At 48.1% G+C, this 22176-nt stretch overlaps 1 protein-coding gene across 1 annotated transcript in view; it reads right to left on the reverse strand.

The window, feature by feature from the left end:
• Parva (parvin alpha) overlaps positions 1-22176 on the reverse strand; it is a 139055-nt gene that overhangs the window by 16144 nt on the left and 100735 nt on the right. The window contains exons 4-7 of the mRNA XM_055627494.1: positions 20993-21095; positions 12180-12320; positions 5266-5381; positions 344-402 (exon numbers count right to left, since the gene is read on the reverse strand). Of these exons, the coding sequence (XP_055483469.1) occupies positions 344-402; positions 5266-5381; positions 12180-12320; positions 20993-21095 (419 nt within the window). The remainder of the gene's footprint in view (positions 1-343; positions 403-5265; positions 5382-12179; positions 12321-20992; positions 21096-22176) is intronic.

The raw sequence follows: 22176 nt of genomic DNA on the forward strand, positions 1-22176 counted from the left end.
CTCTTGAAGATTAACAATTCTGATTGGCCCCGTGTTTAACATATGACAGTTTCATGCTGGTTAGTTGTTTGGGGGGTTATACTTTTTTTCCTGGAGTGCCACAAAATTAGAATTTTCAATCATGGGTAATTCTCCTCTCCCTGTTTCCCCACCCAAGGCTGTACCTTAAGCAGCACGAGGCATGTTTTGAATGCACGGGAAAGGCTAAGCTATAATCATCGGCTGTAGCTTAATCCCTCCTGCAATCCCAATAAATGAAAACTAAATATCAGCAAATGGGTGAATTTCAGAGAAACATCTGTGTTCCATTACAGACTTGCTGGCAACAATGGTGTTGACATACTCTGTGTTACCAGTTATTTCCTCTTGGATTTGTCGAGACTGGAGGATCCCTTCTCGTTTCTGAAATGGAGAAGGGAAGAGAATAAAACAGGCTTTAGCAATACCGAAACAGTTGGCATTCCTGACGTGGAGAAGGCTGATGTTTTAGGAGGGGGTCAAGAGATGAGAAGATTCAGGAAGGGAAAATGCAGTGATTTGGGGTGGGGGGTGGGAGCTGGCTGCACCATCATCACGGAGTGCGATTGGCGGTTAGTCCAAACAAGTAGGCTGATTCCTGGATGGTGAAGCCTGCCTTCCTTTATTGAAGATTTCTTTTGGAGGCCAGCTGTTTGCCTCGGGGACTGAGGCACAGCAAACCCAGTAGAAATAAAGGCTGGGTGTGTCTGCCTCCAGCTGGGGCCTCTCAGGAGGCAGAGCTGTGCAGAGTGGAGCTCTGCGGCTAGACGGAGGTGTGCAAGGCAGCTTGGAGAATTCAGACAGAGGCAAAGAGGATTTTTGTTTCGTTTTGCTTTTTTCATTTTCTGAATATTTTTTAGTTTATTCTTTGATAATTCTACGCATGTAGACAACGTATTTTGAACCTAGCTACCCCTTCCCGCTCCTCCTGGACCCTCTAAATACTTCACACTCTAGTCTTCATGTCTATGTGCATATCCCACTGAGCCCACCACTGCTGCCTGCACACACATGAGGGTAAGGCCATGCATGGGAACATGGGTAACCTCCCAGAGGCTGTGGGCTCCCAAAGAAAAATGACTCCCTTTCTTTTAGCAGCCACCATGGGTCAGCAGCTCTTGTAACGAAGGGTGGAGCCTTAGGAAGCCCCGAGTCTCACTCAAGTTGAAATGCTAGCTGGCGTGATTGTGTGCGGGCAAACAGCTGCCATCAGAGCTCATGAGTGCAAAACGGCCACCAGAAGCCAGTATTTCCCAGCACTCATCCTCAGCCTCTTTGATTCTTTCCACCTGCTCTTTGATGACAGTCCCTGAGTCTTGAGGGGACTGATGTCAATGTCTCACTTAGGGCTGAGCACTCAACAGCCCCTTATTCTCAGCACTGAGCAGCGATGAGTCTCTGCCCCGGCTGCTGCCCACTGATGATAGAACCAAGGTTGTGAGCGGCACTGATCTATAGGGCGAGTCACTGGCACAGCTGTGTTGAGGTGAAGGCCGACATTCTCAGGTCCCTCCAGCTCCAGCAGGCTCCACTTGGTGCTGGCGTGGGGACTCTATGTGAGCAGCAGCATACATACATGTTACTAAGTACACGGCTCACTCTGAGAAAAGCAACCACTTTGAGCCTTGTCCGGCCGATGTCTTTCTTCATCTTCCCTTCCTCTTCCTCTGTTCTTTTCAGAGAACAGGGACTCATGTAGTTCAGGTTGGCCTTCAGTACTATATGGACTTCCAGGTGGATGGTCAGAGATACTTTCCAAGGGGAGGAAACTTTGGGGAAAGCTGGACACTGGGGAGAGGTCATTCTGGAAGGGGGTGGCTGCCATTAGCACCTGGGCAGCACCCCGTCCCCCTGGAGGGGGGTGGCTGGAGAGTTGAGCTTGGGCCCGATGAAAGAGCACAGGATTCCCTCAGGCCCTCTGACAGATGCCAGAAGGAAGGCTCACTGTACCAGGTTCCTTTGCAGCCAGCATCAGACCCTTGCAGGACACCATAAAGGCTGGCAGAGCAAAGCCACTGTCTCAAAGCCAAAACAAATGCTAAGAAGGAGCCTTTGAGCCAGGGTGTGGTGGTACACATTTAATCTGGAAGCCATGGCAAGACAACTGAGCATTTGAGTCCAGCCTGGGCTACACAGTGAAACGTCATCTCGGTCCAACCCTCTCTCCCATCAAATAAAGGAGGGACCCCCATGTTCAGGAAGATCAGCTGAAACATGCCTTCTGGAGCCTCCCTCCTAAACTACCAGGAACAACCACTCCCATTTTCAATAGCCACAGGCAAAAGGGTCAGGGTGAAGCCTTTCGAAGAAGGAGAGGCAGGCTGGATTATAGTCTGGGCGAGAGTAGGCCGAGCACAGTGGAAGAGGAAGAAACAGGAAATGGATGTGGAAAGGGATGGGGGAAGGAAATCATGAAATCCAGTTCACACATAATAAAATGCTTTTCTACAGACAGGAAGGAAGCAGGTGTTGGGGAGCCCTCACTGTAGCCCTCGAGGCTCCTGGGAGATCGTCCCACAGCTGAGTGGCTTACTTGCCACCAGGTTTGTTTCCATGGTTTTAAAACTGGGCCTCCCTAGGTAGCCCAGGCTGACCTGGAATTTTGTTACCAAGTCTAAACTAGCCTCAAACTCACAACAATCCTCCTGCCTCAGCCTCCCAGGTGCTGGTACAGTCATGCACCATCACACCAGGTATTTTCTGCCAGTTCTGAGTCCTGCTTCTGAGCCTGTTCTCTTGATAAAGCTGATCACACTGTGAACTCACACACACACACACACACACACACACACACACACACACGCACACACATGTACACCTCACTTTATATAACCCCTTTTCCATGCCCTCACCCTAACCAAAGTCCCTGCAGCAGAAATTAAACCAACAACTGCCTCTGATGGCTGATAATTGAGCTCAAAATAAGGTCTGAGATGTGAGCTTGCAGGGACCACTGCTTCAAAATAGCAGTCTCTCACCGACTCTGAAGCTCAATTCTCCCCCCCCCCCCTTGTCTGTAGTAAAGCAACAGGTAAGTTTTGTTATTCCTGCCAGAGAGCTGTTCATCTTACCTGGTCAGAAAGACAAAATAGTCACTAAATGAACAGACAAAGACCTGGAAGGCACAGCAGTGAGAGGAGATATAAAAGGCTAGCTTACCTAGCAATCTCTACCAGCGACAGCAGAGCCATGCATGAGCTGAATAACTGCATGTATAACTGTGAAATAACTACGGACTTCCCAGGGGCTGTGCTAGCTACTCAGCACAGCACTCAGGCTTTACCTGTACCGCTCAGGTGATTTGTTGCTGCTACTTTGTTTGTTTGTTTTGTTTTAACCTTTGTCTGAATGCTTTAGGGTCAGAGGAAACCTGAGAAGAGGGGGCTAGGAATCCCCCATGTTCTCCACCCCTAGCAGCTGATACAGTCTCTCCATCTGCACCCTGCAGCAGAGGGACGCAGTGCTCAGCACCTAGATGATGACACTGGCCCCCGACAGCCCACAGTTGTTACAGAGGTCTGCTCTTGGTGCTGTGACTTGTATGTCTTGGAGGTGAGTATCCCAGCGCAGTTTAACTGACCTCAAAATCCTCCGTGCTCCACTGTCCATCCACCCCTCCCTTCCCTGTGGCAGTGTTTCCAAACACAAGATGGACTTGTGTGTTATTGGCTGGTAAGGATAACAAAACAGAGATGGTCCGGGTTTCTCAAGAAGACACTTGCTCCGGGATGCCCTGGGCTGGCCACAAAATGCCTGCCAAAAGTCTGATAAAGACAGAGCTCAAGGACAAGGACTCTGAGCACCTGTCAATCAGCCACACTTAAGGGTCTGAACCACAAAGCTCAGCCCTGTCAAGGACGGCCCTCTGTCCCCTCTGTATCGCCTTGCCTCCTTGAAGCCAGCACCAACGTACCCTATTCCTATCACAGCTTCATGAGGCCTGGCAGAGTTGAGTGCCAGTCAGTGTGGAAGAAAGACTTTCTCATTAGGGCAGGAGTGATCCGTTGCTTAGGAGCACAATTGTCAAATGCTCCCTCCTGGTTACCACCTGACCTGAGCGCACAGCTCAAAGCCCCTTTGTCCTGTAAACAGGCCTGACCTGATCCGGCACACTTAACCAGCCCACAGCTTTCTCTCACTCACTGATGGCAGAGCTGCCTCCTGTTATCTGTTGCAGAGCCTTGGACAGCTCCAGGGACACAGGGCCTGCGTGCACGCAGAACACACCCTCTCTCCGACTATTTATTTGGAAAACAACAACAACAAAAAGCCAGAGACAAGCAAACACAACGATGGCCTTTTGCTAAGTAGGCACAGATTTGGAAAATAAAATTGCATTTGAGTATTTAATGGGTTAGGGGTGGAGTGAGCTAGCCACAGTGAGAGAGGTCACACCCTCACTGTGGAAATTGCACGACCATATGTGAATGGAAACTCCAACAGTCTGGACGAGGTGACCTGAAGTCCCCGCTGGGCTTTGCTTGCGGACTAAAAAACAGCAGCAAAGGGCACAAGCCTGCATGCTCACACACACACACACACACACACACACACACACACACTGAACACACAAAACTCCCGACACATGAACTTAAACACACACATACACACTTACCTTCATCCCCCACATGCTTGAACACACTCCCCTTCACGCACACATATACGTATTTCCTCATATACACACAGTTGAACACACACTCTCACTCACCCCCACACACTTGAACATAGACATGCCTGAACACACACACCTCCCATGTACCCACCCATATGCCTACACACACTTCACACGCATGTGCTTCAACACACACTACCTCACACACACACCGTCTCGAATATGCATTCCTTCATTTGCAATGCTTGTTCAGCACTAGACCAAAAATATGATCTTGCAAAGCTTGCAGGGAAGTGCAGGACTCATGCAAACACCTTCCTTCCTGCTCACCTCCGCACGCCTCACAAACACATACACTGCACATCGTCAGCTACACGCTGCACAGGGACTCTCCCAGCAGATCCATGTAAAGCCCAGACACACACTGACACAAAGCTGCACTACAGACAAGCACACACTCTTTCATTCTTTGCACACATAAGGCAACAGGTGCCAGATGCCCCCCAGGCAGACACAACCAATTCCTTGTAGCCTTCACCCGTCCTTCTGAGTATCCGCTCGACATGCTTTGGCTGTTGCCGAGCTCAGCCTCTGTGACTTAAGAGTGAAGGTGTGTAGAGTAGCATTTATCTTACCTGGACCACAACCACTTGGATGGAAACATGGTCTGGGAGTCGGATTGGTGCCCGGAAATACTGAGACAGAGCAACGAGCAGGTGGAGGATGGCAACCAGGCTCTTGGCGTGAACGGCTACAACGCAAGATTAGAAGATGAGATTCTTTCTCTAGATTCTGGGCAGGACAGGCATCAGCTGTGATTACAACGGCACCCCTGGCTCAGTGTCTGCTTCTTGTACCTTCAGCATCAGGGAATTCCCCCAGTGGCCATCCATTTCCCCACCTCCGACCTCTCCACTCATGGCCATGCTCTGGGGGTTCCTTCTTGGACGCCATGATTGGTGGATTTCCACCGTGGCATGTCTGCTCTCGCTCAAGGTCCCCCAGGCAATGACGGAGTCTGGAGCTCAGATCAGCTCTCTCTGCCAGGCCCCTGTTCTCACTGTACCTACTTCCTCCCCACCTGACTGGATTGTTACTGCTTCCTGTGTCCAAGGCTGTTCACCAACCCTCCTTTGATCAAGAGATCCTAAGCCCTGGTTCTCTTCCTCTGTCCAGGGCCAACCTCTGTGGAAGAATTACAAGAACTACCCAGAAAGCTTAGCTGCCCATGCCTTATCAGGTGGGCGTAGCCCATGTCCCCAAGCTAACCCAAATGTCCTCCACTGTTGCCCTGTGCCTGTCCTAAACCATTTGTGCTGCTGAAGGGCGGGCCCTTCTGGGTGCGGCTTTCTCAGTAGACGGGATAAAGACTGGCTTAGGAGGCTCACAGAGCCAGGCAGACTAGAACATGAATGTGACTTTGTTACCTGTTTCCTGGTTATAGCCTTGGGTAAGGCCAACTCTGGCCACTGAGCCTTAACTTGTTCATCTCCTCAAACAAGGATGGCCATTCCCAGGTGGACATACACACTGTAAAGACTTTCAATGATTCCAGGACACTGCAGGTGGCCAGGAATGACTGGTATTTTTATTATAACTTTCGAGAAAGTACCTGGCACCCAGGCAATCCTCTTTCTTCCTGTCTCATAAAAGTACAGACCTGCCCAGGCTTTTTGCCTGCCTGTGTGGTCCTACCAGCTTCATGACTCTTCCTTGCAGACATAGTTAAGGGAAAGCCCAGAGTACCCAGTGTGTATGTCACCCGAATAAGGATCATTTCAGGCTGTCATTTGTTCCCCCCCCCCCCCATCAAAGAGTCTAGTTTAGAAGGTTTGAGAAGCTACCAGGAGAGGAAATGATTCAGACAGTCCTTTGACATCACTGGCGCTGTCCCTTATAGTGGCTGTTCCACAGCGGTGGCTCAACATGACACCAAGCAGCACATCCAGCTTTCCGGAAGGTTCAGCTCTGGAAAGCACCATCCACAGACCTACACTGACTACAAAATGGCTCCAGGTCGGGACTGGGCCACTGGCACGGCAATGCCACTGAGGGATAGCCCCAAACCAGGGCTTGCCCCCCGCCCCCCGGGCAGGATATTATACCACCCCCAGGTAGGATCCTGGAGGCTGTAGGCGCACTTAAGGCCCTCTTGCTTTTAATGGTAAACTCGATGCTGGAAAAGTTCAGGTCAGTCAAGTCCTTATTTCCTGATGTCACTGAATATCATCTTGGTAAGTGACATCAAAGGCATGAGACAGATGTCAGACTCTGTGTCACACACTGGCATCAGAAGCAAAACGCTGGGAAGCACTCAGACCCAGGAGAAAGAGCATGGCTTAGGTTGTTTCTGTCATTGAGAGACAACAAAACCATGCAGTTCTTACTGTGTGGTTCTGGTGGGTCCAGAACATTCTGGGTAGCCAACCTGGCCTTGAACTTGTGACCCTACTACCTTAAGCTCCTGAAGGCCTATTTATTTATTTATTTATTTATTTATTTATTTATTTATTTATTTATTTATTGCTTGCACAGGGGGCATACATATGCCTAGGCACATATGTGGAGATCAGAGAACAACTTTTGGGAGTTGAATATCACCTTCCACCATGTGGTGGGTTCGTGGGATTGAACTGAGGTTGCCAAGTTTAGTGGCAATGCCTTTACCTGTTGAGCCACTTCACTGGCTTCTGAAAATTATTTTTATTTTTATCCCTGCCCCCTCTCTCCCTCCTGAAGAGAAAAAAAAAACCCCTTTTTTTTTCCTAAAAGCCAACAGCAGAGATCATGAAAAGAAGACATGACAATGAGGGCGCTCAGATCTTAACTGTAGCCCACTCATTTCTGCTGCTTTTCTTCTGGCTGCTCCTGAGTGTCTCCTTGGAATCCTCAGGCTGGATGGAGCTCAGGCACCAACCACAGAGTCAGTCACAGCCTCCCAAAGCTAGGGGATAGCCACATGACAGAGTCTTTGCACACACAGAAAAACCAGTCAAGACAGTGCCATCTAAGTATTCCATCACTAAAGGGAAGTTTCACTCACATCAGACAAGACCATGAGCCATGCACATCCACACACATGTATGTGTGGGTTTATACACACACATGTATGTGCACAAGCATGCACTTGTGATCAGTACTTGAAAAGCAATTTAAAACCATTCTGTGAGCTGTGTCCCTCTGCCTTGTTCAGCGTACCCACACCTCGGACGTTACTCCTCTGCTGGTCACCTGGTGGCCACATCAGGTGTCAGGTTGCCTCAGTATTACAGGACTGGGTTATTTTACTTAATGATAGCCCCAGGGCATGAGGACAGTGAGGCTGGCAACGTAGATGAGGTAAATTGAGGGCACGAAGGACTGCCTTTAAGTAAAAAGGGAGAGTATTCAATAACAGGAAAAAACCCAAGTACTGAGGTTCCAAGGTCTACACTAAGAATGAATATTCTATGCAATTACAAGGAAAAAGAATAGTAGTTCAAAAAGTTAGATTTATTTCTTTATTTCAGGTGTATGGATGTTTTGCTTGTCTGTGCACCCTACCCTGTTTGCGCCTGGCATCTTCAGAGACCACAGGAAGGTATCAGATCTCCTGTTGCTGGGGTTATGGATGGTTACAAGCTGCCAGGTGGGCGCTGGGAGCTAAACCCAGACCCTTCAAGAGCAGCCAGTGCTCTTAACTGCCCAGTCATCTCTCCAGCCCTTCGTGATCGCTCAGTTGGTACACCTTATGGCACAGGAGCAAGAGTTATTGTGTGTGATAAATGTGTTGTTAGGATAGAAAAAGTATTAATGGCACAAACACAAAAACAAACCTGTAGACCAACAGAAGAGAATAGAATGCCAGGAAATAAGCCCACGTAGCTACTGCCACCTGATTTTCAACAGGGATGAAAAAATACATACACTGGAGGAAAAAGAAAATCCCTTTAACAGAGGGTGCTGGGAGACCCAGACATCCACATGTAAAAGAATGAAACTAGAGCGGTATCTCTCACCCTGATTAAGAATCAATTTGAAATGGATCAAAGGTCTTAAAGTTGAAGAGTTGAAGACACTAGAAGAAAGCCCAAGTAAAAGACTTCTATACAGGCACAGAATTCTCAGGAATTCCCACTAAGAACTCAATGGTCCAGGGAATGACCCCATGAACTGAAAAATGGCATAGGATGAAATTCTAACTTTCTGCAGAGCAGAGGGAATAACACACCAGAGTGAAGAAACAGCCTACAGAATGGGAGAAGATCTTTGCCAGCTACTATGCCACAATATGCATTATCTATAAAGACATTACCCACATGCAGCCATCCCCTGGGATACTTTGGACATAGGGAGATTACCGTCTATAAATGCATAGATGTGTATTCATACGTGAATAAATAAAAAGCATGTTCTAGACACTCACGTATACACACACACAGAGACACACAACACATACACAGACAGATGCACGCACGCCTTGCAGTAATACTCTAGAAGCTTCAGGGCCCATTTCTGGTTATGAAGCTTATAGAGGCCATGTGCAGAGGCTCAATACACAGCCTGGCTCTGCAGCCGGCTCCCTGGAACAGATTGCTGGCGACACTGCTCAGACTCTGTAACCAGGGTGGCAGCGCTCCTTCAGCGAACACTAGAGGACACCAAGCGCACCGTTTGTTATGCCGTGCGGGCAATTCAACTGGCCTGCCCTTAGAGACCTTTAGGGTCCCGTCAGCATCCTATGTCAGAACCTGTGTCCTCTGACAGCGTCTGGGACAGGTACTTAGGTAAAGCTCATCTGCCACTACCCCTCTCTGCTCTCTCCCCTCTCTCTGTAGAGGGGCCCTCTCCCCCACCATGTCTGTCTGTCTCTCTCTCCTTCCCTCTCTCTCTCCATCCCATCCAATAAATATCTTTTTTTATCAAATCTGTCCCATGTGTGGTGTATTCTTGAGTACATCCCAATAGCAGTTACTCTCCCTTGTTCTGGGGAAAGGACAGTGAAGACACCAGAATCCCTGACACTGCGGTGGTAATGTTTGTAACTTCTCTGAGCCTTGATTTTTCCCATCTGTGAAACAAGAGTGAGGAAAAGGGTTACCTGAGGTGGGCGTGGGAGCACTGCAAGGATTAAAACAGACATTAATATTTAAATGTGTCTCTATCTACTGGCATTTCCTAAATTCCCAATCATAAAAAATTCTGTTTGTGAGCAGAAAAGAAAGAAATCCCTCAAGTCCTAGATCAAAGACCTTGGTAACCCAGCAGCCTGTCCCTGCCACCCTTGTCCTGGGCATAAAGGCGACACCGTGTCCCCAAATGCACAGCCAGGGCTGATTAAAGAGAAAGGGGAGAACTGCTCTCTGCGAGTTGTGCCGCTCTGTTTCTTCTAGAACATACTGCTTCTTGTAAACAAGCGCCAGCTCTTCTTGATGCCCCGAGGCATCACACGGAGCAGCCAAGAGGATAATTATCCCTTCTGACCCACTAATCCATCTCCATTCTGGACATCCAGCCAGAGAGAGTAATTCAGGGGAAGTAAACAGAAAGACAGCAAAGACATCCAGCCAAATAGCCTTCTGAGAGTAGCAACTGGCTTGCAAAGTGTGTGTGTGTGTGTGTGTGTGTGTGTGTGTGTGTGTGTGTGTGTGTGTTTGTGTGTGGTCAGAGGTCAATATCAGGTGGTCAAGTGTCTTCCTCAATAGTTCTACCCTGTTTTTTGAGATAGGGTCTCTCACTGAGCTGGGAGTTCACTGATTTACTTTGCCAGGGTTGGCCAGTGAACCCCAGAGCTCCTCCTGTCTTCACCTTATCAGCGCTGAAATTACAGGCAAGCAGCACTACTCCGGGCTTTAAAAAAAAATTTTTTTAATGTAGATGCTAGGACTCAAATTCAAGGCCTCACGAACTTTACCCCAAAAGCCATATCCCAGCCCCATGTGTCCTTTTCCCAGGGGCACAGGGAATAGGGCTCCTTAGCAGGATAGCTTCTTGGGCCCAAAGCCAGGTCTTGTCCTCTACCCTCAGGTGACTTTGGCTAAGCAGAGAATGCCCTGTTCCCAGGGTAGCATGCCGTTCTATGCCAGCAATGGTATAATTACGCTGAAGGAGGTACTGAGCATTTTGGCGCCAATGTCAGATGTCAGAAATGAGGAAAGGAGACAGCCCCCAGCAGCTATGAGGTCACTAAAGTGGGGGAGAGGGTTTCTTTTTCTTTTCTAACTTTGAAAAAAAAAATAAATAAAATTTTTTCTAGGGGGTGGATCCACTTTAAGGCCTATAAATGGGACGCAATAAAACAAAGTTCCTAATACTTAGATCCAAGCACTGTCTAACTATTTTATTTGCACTGAAAATCTGCAATTGTTTCTTTACAAACAAACAAAAATCAGTAAGATTCCTGACTGGGGATCGACTGTCATTGCTAGTGTCATGTGATCTGTTGACTCACTGTTGAATCTGAGTTTAAATTAGATGCCAAGGCACACTCTTGAGGCATCAGAAGAATTAACTGTCTGGGGGCTGGAGAGATGGCTCAGAGGTTAAGAACACTAGCTGCTCTCCCAGAGGGCCTAGGTTTGATACCCATTATCCACACAGCAGCTCACAGTCACAGGGGATCTGACACCTTCTTTTGGCTTTTGCGGGCTGACTTTGCCAACTTGACACAGTCTAGACTCAGACTCACCCAGGAGGAGTCACAGCGAGGGACTGATTGCATTGGGTGGTCTGCGGGTGTTTGGGGTGGACTATCTGTAAGTTAACTCATACGATGGCAGTGTGGCAGAGGCTACCCATCCCATTTATAGGACTTAAAATGGATCCAACATGACTAGGAAAGAAAAAGAAATCCCCCCTCACTGTAAGTGACCATTTAACTGCAAGACCTCACCCAGTTGTGGGAGGCACCATTCCCTAGAATGGGTCCTGAACTTGATGAGTGGAGAAATCAAGCTGAGTAGAAGCAATCGAGGAAATGAACCCACATAAAGGTGAAAAGAGTTGATTTCGTAAAGCTGTCTCCTGACGTTCAGATCTGTATTATGGCATGAGCCTTCTCCCCATCCCCCTCTGTGTCTGTCTGTCTGTCTCTCTCTCTCATACACACACACTCTAATAAACAAAACATTAAAACAAACCCCTTTCTAGGGCTTTGGACTTAGCAGTATCTTCGATCTTCTGAGAAACAGAGTAGAAGTGGCAGGGTGTGGGGTTTTGGACAGACCTGAAGCTTCTCAGCTGTATGGCCCTCAGCTTCCCAAAGTTTCTACATGCTAGAGAGAGCATGCTCTCAGCAGTCCGAGTGGGTCTCAGAAGTGGCTCCAGGAATTCATCACTTCCCTTCCAAGCTCACCCGGAGCCACAGAAAACATTCCAGACCAAGAAACACTCCAAGGACAGTTCGTTATTCCCGCCCCTCCTCCACCCCCAGGGTTTGTATGATAAGCTATCTTTCCCCCCAGAGGTGCTTCCCAAAGAGAAACAAATTTGCATGCCAGGCCTTACAGCTGAAAAATGGTGAGGACACCCTAGGCACTGGTGTCATCTTGGCGTCCCCCGCACAACTCACAGTCAACGTTCCACTTGATGCTCCTGGGAGGAAGCTTCAGGGTCTCGTTGATCTTCTCCAGCACCGTCTGCAGCTTCTGCTTCTGGGCGATCTCCGACTGGGTAACCTCTGCCACATTGAGCTTCTCACTCTCCAGTTTCTCTGCGGTGGCAAGGGAAAAGAGCAGCCATTATCTTGAGTCCCAGAAAACCCACCTCAGGCCTGTTGCTTCGGACATTCACTTATGACAACACTCAGCCGCTCAGTCAAGTGAGCCTAGGACTGTTTCGGGGTCCCTACCCCGCAACAGTAATCTACGTAATCAGATCTGGGGATGTCTGAGCATCCTGTTGAAAATGGCAGGGTGTTCATAATCCTATGTAAGCTTCTCCTATGCGTTAATCATCTCTGCATTATTCAAATGCCTCATATAACATAAAGGCCATCACATACTGATTTTCTATATCATTTAAGAATTGTGACAAGAAAAGCATAGGCATTTTTAGTACAGATGAAATTTCTGCTCAAAAAATTCAATTTATAGTCTGTTCTGACTCCATTTCTGTTGCTGTGAAAAAAATACCCCAATAACACGGTCAGGAAAATTTAGGTTGGCTCATAGTTCCAGGCTACCTTCCATCACTGTGGGGAAGTCACAGTGTCAGGAGCCTGAGGTAGCTGGTCATGTGACATCACACGGAGACGAATGTACACATGCTCACTTGCTTGTTTCTGCTCAGCTGCATTTCTCCACTCATGCAGTTCAGCGCTCCCCACCTAGGGACTGGTGCTGCCCACGCTAGGCTGGGCCTTCCCACATCAGTTAGCCTCACAAACACAATTCTCACAGACACACCCACACACCTGCGGGCGTAGAGGGTAGGCAATCTGGAGACTCTGCCCAGGTGATTCTAGGTTGTGTCAGTTGAACTTTGGGTGCCAGGGACCCACTGTGTTGCGGACCCTCTAGAAGAGGGACCCTGCTCCTCGTGCAGTGGCAGTGCTGGTCCTGTGGAAGCCTTTTGATTGGACTGCAGGGCCCCAGGCCCACAGAAGTGGGGTTCAACCAGCCACCTTTAAAGGTTCTTCCTTCACTCTTGGTTTCCTCCTCTTGTTTTCCAAGGTTACTGCTGTGCTCCAGCTGAGCAGCCTTCTGTCCCAGCCAGCCATGTCCTTCTTCTAGGCATTCTGTCTGCTCTTGTATGGCTGTCACTCCCCCCATCACATCAGTCTGACATAAGTGTCTCTTTCTCTTTCCTTCACAACCCCCACCCTCACCACAGACACTGCCCAGACACTGTCTTGTTTTATCATTTCCAAGGCACATGCTATTTTTTTTTTTTTTAATAAAACATTTCACATCTCTAAAATCAGACTGTGTCTTAAAATGGGTGGTGTTTTATAAGGACTGCCAGCCAGGTGGAAGATAGAAAAGCCCCTCATGGGACCATTACTTCCATGCTCCAACAAGCCCACAGGAGCGCCTGCAGAAAGCATCAGCCACAAATCTGAAGCAAGAAGAAGGCACTTGGTGGTAGGTGAGCCGGGACTTCTCTCCTTCCGGGCAGCGCCCACATTGTGGTGGGCTTCAGACCCGACACAGGAGACAGCCTGATCGTCTTACCTGTCTAAACTTGTACTTTAATCTATCACAAAGGACAGAACCACGGTAGCCTCCTTGATGGAAACGACAGTGCCTGCTAGAGTCTAGATTCACCTAAATGCATGCTCCCTTGCTCATTCAGGACAGACAGGATGCGCGGCTCAGGATGTGTCTAAAATAGGTTTTCTCTGCATTTTTAAGGGCCGCCACATAAATATTTCAACTTTCCATCAGCGCTCCGACCAGTGCTTATTTATTTTTGGTAATTACAGCTTACACCAGTTACATGCCCCTCGGTGTGAGACTGTCCACTGGAGAGAGGGCAGCTTCTGGGCATTCATGCATTATTGTCAGCGCCTCGGCAGGATGACTGTGGCCTATCTGTCAGCGCTGCAGCCTCAGATGTACCTCTCTGCTCTTCCTAGTTGATTCGAGCCGTCCCTCACTTCTGAAGGGATTTATCAGGCATACAACAAACTTTATACAGCATCTGTGTGTGTGTGTGTGTGTGTGTGAATGGGTTGGGGAGAGAAACTTAGTTTGTGTTGGTCAGAGAACAACCTGTGGGAGTCAGTTCCCCCTCTGGCCACACCATCCCAAGGGTAAAACTCAGGTCATCAGACTTGGTTCGAGAAGCACTTTTACCAAAGCAGCCATTGTGTCAGTCCACGCCTTCCCCCCCACCTCCATTTTTAAGCTGAATTCTTATTTTGAATCCTCCCCTGGTAAAGAAAGGGAAAATTCATCATCTGCCTCCCCAGTCCCCATTGTTTCTTGATGACACCGGAACCGTCCTTAGAAGCAAGCTATTTTTTCCTACGTTGCAACTGCAAGCCCTAAGAAGGGACACACAAAACACTGTGATGATCAAGTTTGGAGCCGGAGCTTGACCTGGGGGAGAAAGCTGCTGGGATAGGTTACTGCTGAGTGTGCCAGCAGAGGGCTGAGCAGGGAAGGGGGACAAGCGCACGAGAGCCCCAGGCTTGCTAGCCCAGGTCTATGGATGCTCATCCATACAATTGGAGTCTCTTTTCCTTCCCTCTTTCTTTTTCCTGAGATGGGGTCTCACTGTGTGGCTTTGGCCGACCTAGAACTGACCATGTAGACCAGGCTTGCCTTGGGATCATAGAAACTGGCCTGCCTGTGCCTCCCAAGTGCTGGGTTCAAAGGCCATCACACCCGGCTTTGCCCTTGTCTTTAAAATAATGGCTGGAAAGAGGACATATATACCTGGAGGCCGGCAAGGGGACAAACTCACTGGGTAAAGGCACTTGCCCGCTGATAATGCAAGCCTGTTTACTCTGAGTTTGATCCCTGGAACCCACGTAAAGATAGAAGGAGAGAACAGACTCTTGCAAGTCGTCCTCTGACCTCCAAGTACATACAGCAGCAGGAGTATGTGCTCACGCACATGTGCATGCATACAAATTTTTAAAGAAACTAAATAAAAGTTTAAAATGAGATTATAGTGTATATACACACACGAATATTTCTACTGCCCTTTTCTGCACAGATTTATATCCTGCGCATCTTTCTAGGTTCAGGTCGTTCATACTGAAAAAATGCATATGTACTATACAGAGCTTCTTGCATATTTGACCACCTTCTGTACATGTCCAGGCAGGTTCCATCCCATTTCCTTTGTTTGCAAAAAAAATTCCATGTATACAAGTAATTGATGGTTGCTGACAAGAATAAAAGCCCTGCCCCACACACTCTATTCTTGTGTCTATCTGGTTGTCTTTCCAAATCTTTCATTAGTTTTTTCTTCTTCTTCTTATTGCTTTACCTTTGTAAGGTCTCCTTCTTTCCCCCTTCCTTCCCTTCTTTCCTTTCTTCCTTCCTGTGGTGTGTGTACGTGCACACACGTGAGTGTGAAGGCTCGAGGTATCTTCCTTGATTGTGCTCCATCTTAATTTTTGAGACAGGCTCTCTCACAAAATCTGGAGCTCACTGATTTACTTAGACTGCCAGTGAGCCCCCAAGAATCCTCCTGCCTCCACTCTCCAGGCCTGCATACATACATAGGCTGCTACAGTCAGCTTTTAACATGGCTGCTAGGATCTGAACTCAGGTCCTTAGCCTTGTGCAGCAAGCACCTTACCAATGGGGCCGCCTCCCCATTCAATTGTTTCTACAGTTACACAGTAATTTTCCTCCATATGCCAAGGAATTGAAGGTATTTTCTTTTTCTTGATTTCTAGTTTCCCCCCTCTGTTCTTAGGGTCATATTAGCTGAGCCTTTACAAATCTACTGCTAAAGCGTTATTTTCCCGGGAAGCCATTTCTCACACATTTCCACACTTCTGCAAATTATCCATATTTGGTTAACTTTTAGGAAGTGCTAATATACTCTGAAATAGATAGGCTGTGGTTTAGAATTTGTTCTCAGGTGTGCTATTTTGTGACTATTTCCTCGCTTTTGGTTAGAATATTAAGACGTTCTTGCCGAGACTGGCTTTCACACAAGCAACTGAACGGCACACAACAGGCCCAGGAAGCGTACATTTATTCTGACAGGGCAGGATAAAGTCGTTCTCAGAACAACAGATGCTCTGTATGCCTTAACTCAGTGTTTCTCAAGGGGCTGCATATCAAACATTCACATTACACTTAATAACGGTACAGCATTTCGGTTATGAAGTAGCAACAAGATAATTTTGTGGTTGGGGGTCACCACAACAAGGGAGAGCGTATTAAAGGGTCGCAGTGGTAGGAAGGTTGAGAACCGCTGCTTTAACTCACAGAGTTGCAACATACACTATAACTAAGCTCAAAGAATTTGAAATGGTAAAGGCCACTTTGCAGTATTACTGATTCCCCAGCTATGAACTATTCAAAACTACCTCTGTTTTCAGACATATGGGGCACATCCATTAAATTAAGAAAAAAAATGTATAAAGTCAATTCGCATAGATTTATTTGCTTGCAGTACACTTGGGTTCACGCGTACTAGGGGTCATGTGACACTAGCGGTTGCCCGTACTAGGGCTCCTCCTCCCCAGGGGTCACCTGTGCTAGGGCCACTTGCACTAGAAGTCATCTCACCAGTGATTACCTGCACTACACCCAAATGTAAGCTGTCTCTAAGAAACGGAGACCAACGGAGCGACCGGGAAAGGACACTCTCTGACCCGCTGAGCAGCCTGCCGGCTGTGCAGTGTGCTCCGGCCAGCCAGCTTTCTTGAGCTGTCACCCATGCTGGGGCGGGCTTTGGTGATGCGGCCGTCCTTGAGTCATCCCTGGTCCAATGAGAAACCCTAACAAAACACATGTTCACCAACTGGACTTTGGCGGCATCCAAGCTTTGGTCTCTTATTGGTTCCCGATCTAGGTGAGTAAACACTTTTTCACATCTCCTGAAGAATAGTATCACACAACAGGAAGGCACTCCCCCTCTGCCTGGGGTTAGGACATTCTTATTCTGAGGTGTTGAAGGGCTGATGCTATTCCCATGAAAGGATGAGGCAGGCCAGAGGGCCACCCTCTGCTCTCTCCCCTGTAGAGCACAAACAGCACGAGATGGCCTGTGTCCGCAAGAGCTGCCAGAGTGCAAATGTATACCTCCTGTTTCCTCTGAGTGACACTGATGTCTCTCCCAGAGTTCCCCGGGCCTTGTCCTTCACCTGCTGCTTCCTGGTCCCACTTCTAGCCCAAGGCTCTTTCTTCAGCAGGTTACAGAACCAGCTGAAACCTTTTATCTCCTGGAATGGTGGTGTTATCTCGGGATGAGTGCTCTTGCCTCAGTGTGATTTTAGTGTGTGTGAAAGGGTAATTTTAGGTCAAACTGTCAGCTGGTTGCTCGGAGGGCCCAGGTTGCAATCAGAGCAGTTGTTTTTATTAACATAGCTTTTATTTATTTAATTTTGGGGAGACAGGGTCTAATACAGCAGTTGTTCTCAACCTGTGGGTCACGACCCCAGGGGTCACAATATCATATATTGTGCATATCGGATATTTACATTATGACTCATAACAGTGGCAAAAATTACCGTTAAGAACTGACAAAAAAAATTATGGTTGGAGATCGTAACAACAGGAAGAACTGTATTAAAGGGCGGTGGCATTAGGAAGGTTGAGAACCACTGTTCTAACACGTAGTCCAGGCTGGCCTTGAACTCATATGCAAGTGAGGATGAGCTTGGAATCCTGATCCACCTCCGTCCTCCACCTCCTGAGTGCTAGAGTTTACAGGTAGGTGCCTCCAGGCTCTGTGGATGTGTAAGGCTGGAACCCACAGTGGTGTGCCTGCTAGGATGCTAGGTAAGCGCTCCTCCAGCTGAGCTACAAGCCCAGCCCATCACTAAGATTCTCTTTCTGTCTCTTACACACACAGTTTTTTTGAGACAGGGTCTCTCTCTCTAACCCTGACTATCCTAGAACTTTCTATATTGACCAGGCTGGCTTTGAACCTTCAGGGTTCTGCCCACCTCTGCCTCCCAAGTGCTGGGATTTAAAGTGTGGATCACCACACCTGGCTTTAATATAATATTATTAGCATTTTACTTTTAAATTACTTACTTGGTTATATGTATTTTGGTTGTTTTGTGGTTTCTTTCCAACTCCCCTCCCCCATACTAGGGATTGAACCCCAAGGCCTTGGACTTGCTAGGCAAGCACTCTGTCACTGAGTCATACCCCAAGGCTCTGTGTGTCTATATTTTCTAAGACCATTTATAAACTTTTTCCACCAAATCTTTGTCTCTATGTTTGAAGAAAAACCTACACAAAAATCTGTTGCCAGAACAAAGGCAACAAAGTACAGCAGGTGGCAGTGGTGGGAGAAAACCAGCAGGAGAACATGAGGACACAGAAGCCACAGGTCAGGGAAGGAATGCACTATTCAGTTAAATGACAGAAGAAGAGAAGAGAAGGAGGAGGAGGAAGAAGAAGAAATCTGAATCCATTGATAATGTTGGCAGGAAAAGCAGATGGAAAGACGGGGAGGTAGCTTCTGTACCATGGGACAAGAGGGCGTGGGAGCGTAAGGTCACAGGGGTCATTCAAATCTGTCTCTAAACTGATCTACCCCAGGAGCTCCTATGACACTCATTTTTGCACACTGGTTCTCTCCACCTGGGCACCCTGCCTGTAGGCCCAACCTTACTCCTTATAGAGGGTTAAACTGAAGTTCACATGAGGAACATGATTTCTGTTGCAATTCACCTTTGGGACATGAAGACGATCATTTCAGGCACATGAGGCCTGCTCTGGAGCTACACAGATGTGATGTCAGGTTCTTTTGTAACCGTTCCCTGGAGGCAAGATGACTCCACAGCCATGTTCCGTCCTGGCTCCGAGAGCCTAGCATAGGGCATTGCAAGGCAGCTTCCAAGCCTGATTAGAAATCTTGCTGGAGGGGCCAACAGCCGTGGCCACAGGGGACATGCTCAGTGGGGCCCACACATCCTCTCCATGATTACATGTGCCAAAGCCTTTCCATTACGTATTCAGCGAGCATTTACAACCTTTAAATATTAATACTCATTAATATTGATGTTTGAGTACCAAATCAGTTTAGTGTCCATGATATTACTAGATTTTATATTAGCCATCCATTCACTTACCTAATATACATTGATTAAATGCTAGGTGATGTGCAAGGCAGCCTGACAGACCTGGAGAAGCCTGGAAAAAATAAATAAGACCTACTTCTTGGCTTTAAGAGTGCTACATGTGCTTACATACCCAGCTGCACCTAACACACAAGGTAAGGCACGTAGAAACACATATACGACCTGTGTGCATATAGATACATCCTTTACCCCACATTCTTGGGACAAAAACCCTTCAGATTTCATATATATATATATATATATATATATATATATATATATCTTTCCTTTCATCAGATTTTGGGATGCTACCATGTATAAAAGACATCCTAGGGATGGGACTTAAGTCTTAAACACAAAAGTCTTCAATGGCTCATACACATTTACAGAACCGATACAAAGACTAAAGGCACTTGTTATTTTTGGAGGTGGTGTTGCCAGGTTGCCCTGACTGTTCACAAGCTCATCATTCAGCTGGGGCTGGCCTCAGATTTACACAGGTCCTCCGCAGTGCCGGCATTACCGGCTTGTGCTCCCATGCCTGAGCTGAAGGTAGTTTCACACAACAGTTGTGGTGCACTCTCTTTGACGGCAACCCATCATGCACACCATGGGTGGAGTTGTCCAGTTGTGTCAGCACTCAACAAACTCAAACACTTTTGAGTATTTCAGATCATACATGTTTGAATACACACGCACACATCTTTCCCTTAGATAAATATGGGGTGGGGGATGAATACGGGAGCACCCATAGCCCTGTCTTCTGGATGTGACCGTATGCCTAGGCTGAGTCCAGAAGGATGAGCAATAACGGTTCGTCTTAGACGATGGAGGCATCACCATCTACTAAGAGGCAGACACAGGAGCGAAGTATCGGGCTGAACACATGGCATGTGAAACAATGTACTGTGGTGGAGAGGACAGCCACTCACTGCCCCTGTCATGCCCTGTCACGCGAGCCATGCGTGTAGAGGTTTCTGAAGGAAAAGCTGCAGGCGGTTGTGGGGTGGGGAGGATGACCCAGCATCTTGAGGGCTGTGTGAAGTGGTCTAGATGGTGATGAGCGGGAGAGGGCCGCTGGGAGTTTTAGATCCGGGTGGACAGGACTTGCGGTTTAGCCACGTGTCGCAGTTAGCAAGCGACAGAGCAGCAGGGTGGGATGGGAAGAGGAGACGTGAGCTCAGAAGCTTTTCAATAGTTCAGACAAGCGCCAGAGAGGTCGGTACAAATAGCAGAGCAGACAGACCCTGGGGAGGTCTCTGAGCAAGGGAGGAGTCTGGGTGACACTGTACATGTGGTAGCTGGCAATAAGGGTGGTACTTCTCTGGAGAGGTACACTCAGTCCAAAGGCAGCCAGATGCTGAATTAAAACCTGGGGCTGCAGTGGGCCAGAGGCAAGGAAGAGGAGAAAGGAAGCCTACTTCATCCGTTCCCTACTAAGATCATCCCAGAATTCTCCTTTCCCACACGCACACACACAACCCAGCTGATGAGCCTGGACGGTCAGGGAGCAGACCTATGTGGTTCCCCAAGACTCCTCCCATCACCCATCACATAAAGCAGTACCCCCAGAGGGCAGCGAGAGCCCCCATCTTTCCATTGCGCTCTCTCCGCCCCTCTCAGGTGGGCCACTGTGACCTAAGAGCCAGCCGTCACGCCCCGGTCCCCTCTCCTACCGAAGAGCTTCTGCAGCACTTGGCCGTCATAGAGATCTTCAGCCAGGTCCTTCACAATGATTCTCTCCCCCACCAACACGTCATTGATCCAGTCGATGAGCACCTGCAGAGAGAGCGCGGGAGTCACTGGGGAGCTGCTGAGCATTTGTTTGGAAACTAGCTTTCTAATGGTAGACAATTAAAATCCACACCAACTCTGATCTTAGTTAGGAGCAGCAGAGTAGTCCTGGGTCTGAATGGTAGGTGTGAGTCCCACTACCCCTGGGCATTTGCAGAGTGTGTTGACTAGTTTGCTGCCAACTTGACACAAGCTAGAGTTATCTGAGAGAGGGAACCTCATTGGAGAAAATACTTCCAGATGATCTGGCTGTTAACAAGTCTGTAGAACATTTTTTTTTTTTTAATTAGTAATGAAACTGGGAAAGGGCCAGGTTCAGGGTTAGGGCTAGGGTTCATGGCGGGTGGTGCTACCCTTGGGCTGGTGGTCCTGGGTTCTATAAGAAATCAGGCTGAGCAAGCCTGGAGGAACAAGCCAGTAAGCAGTGTTTCCCTGTGGCCTCTGCATCGGTTCTTGCCTCCAGGTTCCCGCCTTGTTTGAGGTCCTGTCCTCACACGTCCCTTAGTATGGCCCACCGGCATTAAGCTGAATAAACCCTTCCCTCCCCAAGTTGTTTATGATCATGGTGTTCTATGACAGCAACAGAAACCCTAACCAAGACATGAGGGTTAGTCCTTCCAGTGTGGGCAGTTCCGGTGACTTTGCTGAACTTCTCTGTCTCTGCCAGCCTTCCCCTATGGACAGGCTTCATGTCAGGCAAGGGTATGGACTCTGGAGTTATGCAAATGGGTCAAAACCCAGCTCCATCCATGATGTACACTGTAATGAGGCCGAGGGTATAAGGGTAGGACGGGCCTCTCTGTGGACAGTGATCTACTCATAGCCCTGTGCGTGTACATACCCTTGTCATCTCTGAACTTGTGTCTGCCCATCTCTGTCATCTGTGAGTCTGAGGCAAGCCAGTTACTTCTGTTGAGCCTCTGGTTTCTGAACTCTAACACCATGGACCAAGCACCCCTTGTATTAGATGGTGGAAAAGAATTACCAAATAATGGCCAAATACTTCCTGGAAGACAGATCTTCTTAGCCTATCAAACACTCTCCCTTTATGGTACTTGGCGAGGTA

This window comes from Psammomys obesus, unplaced genomic scaffold (assembly GCF_907164565.1).
Source record: "Psammomys obesus unplaced genomic scaffold, mPsaObe1.curated_primary_1811, whole genome shotgun sequence".
Classification (NCBI taxonomy): domain Eukaryota; kingdom Metazoa; phylum Chordata; class Mammalia; order Rodentia; family Muridae; genus Psammomys; species Psammomys obesus.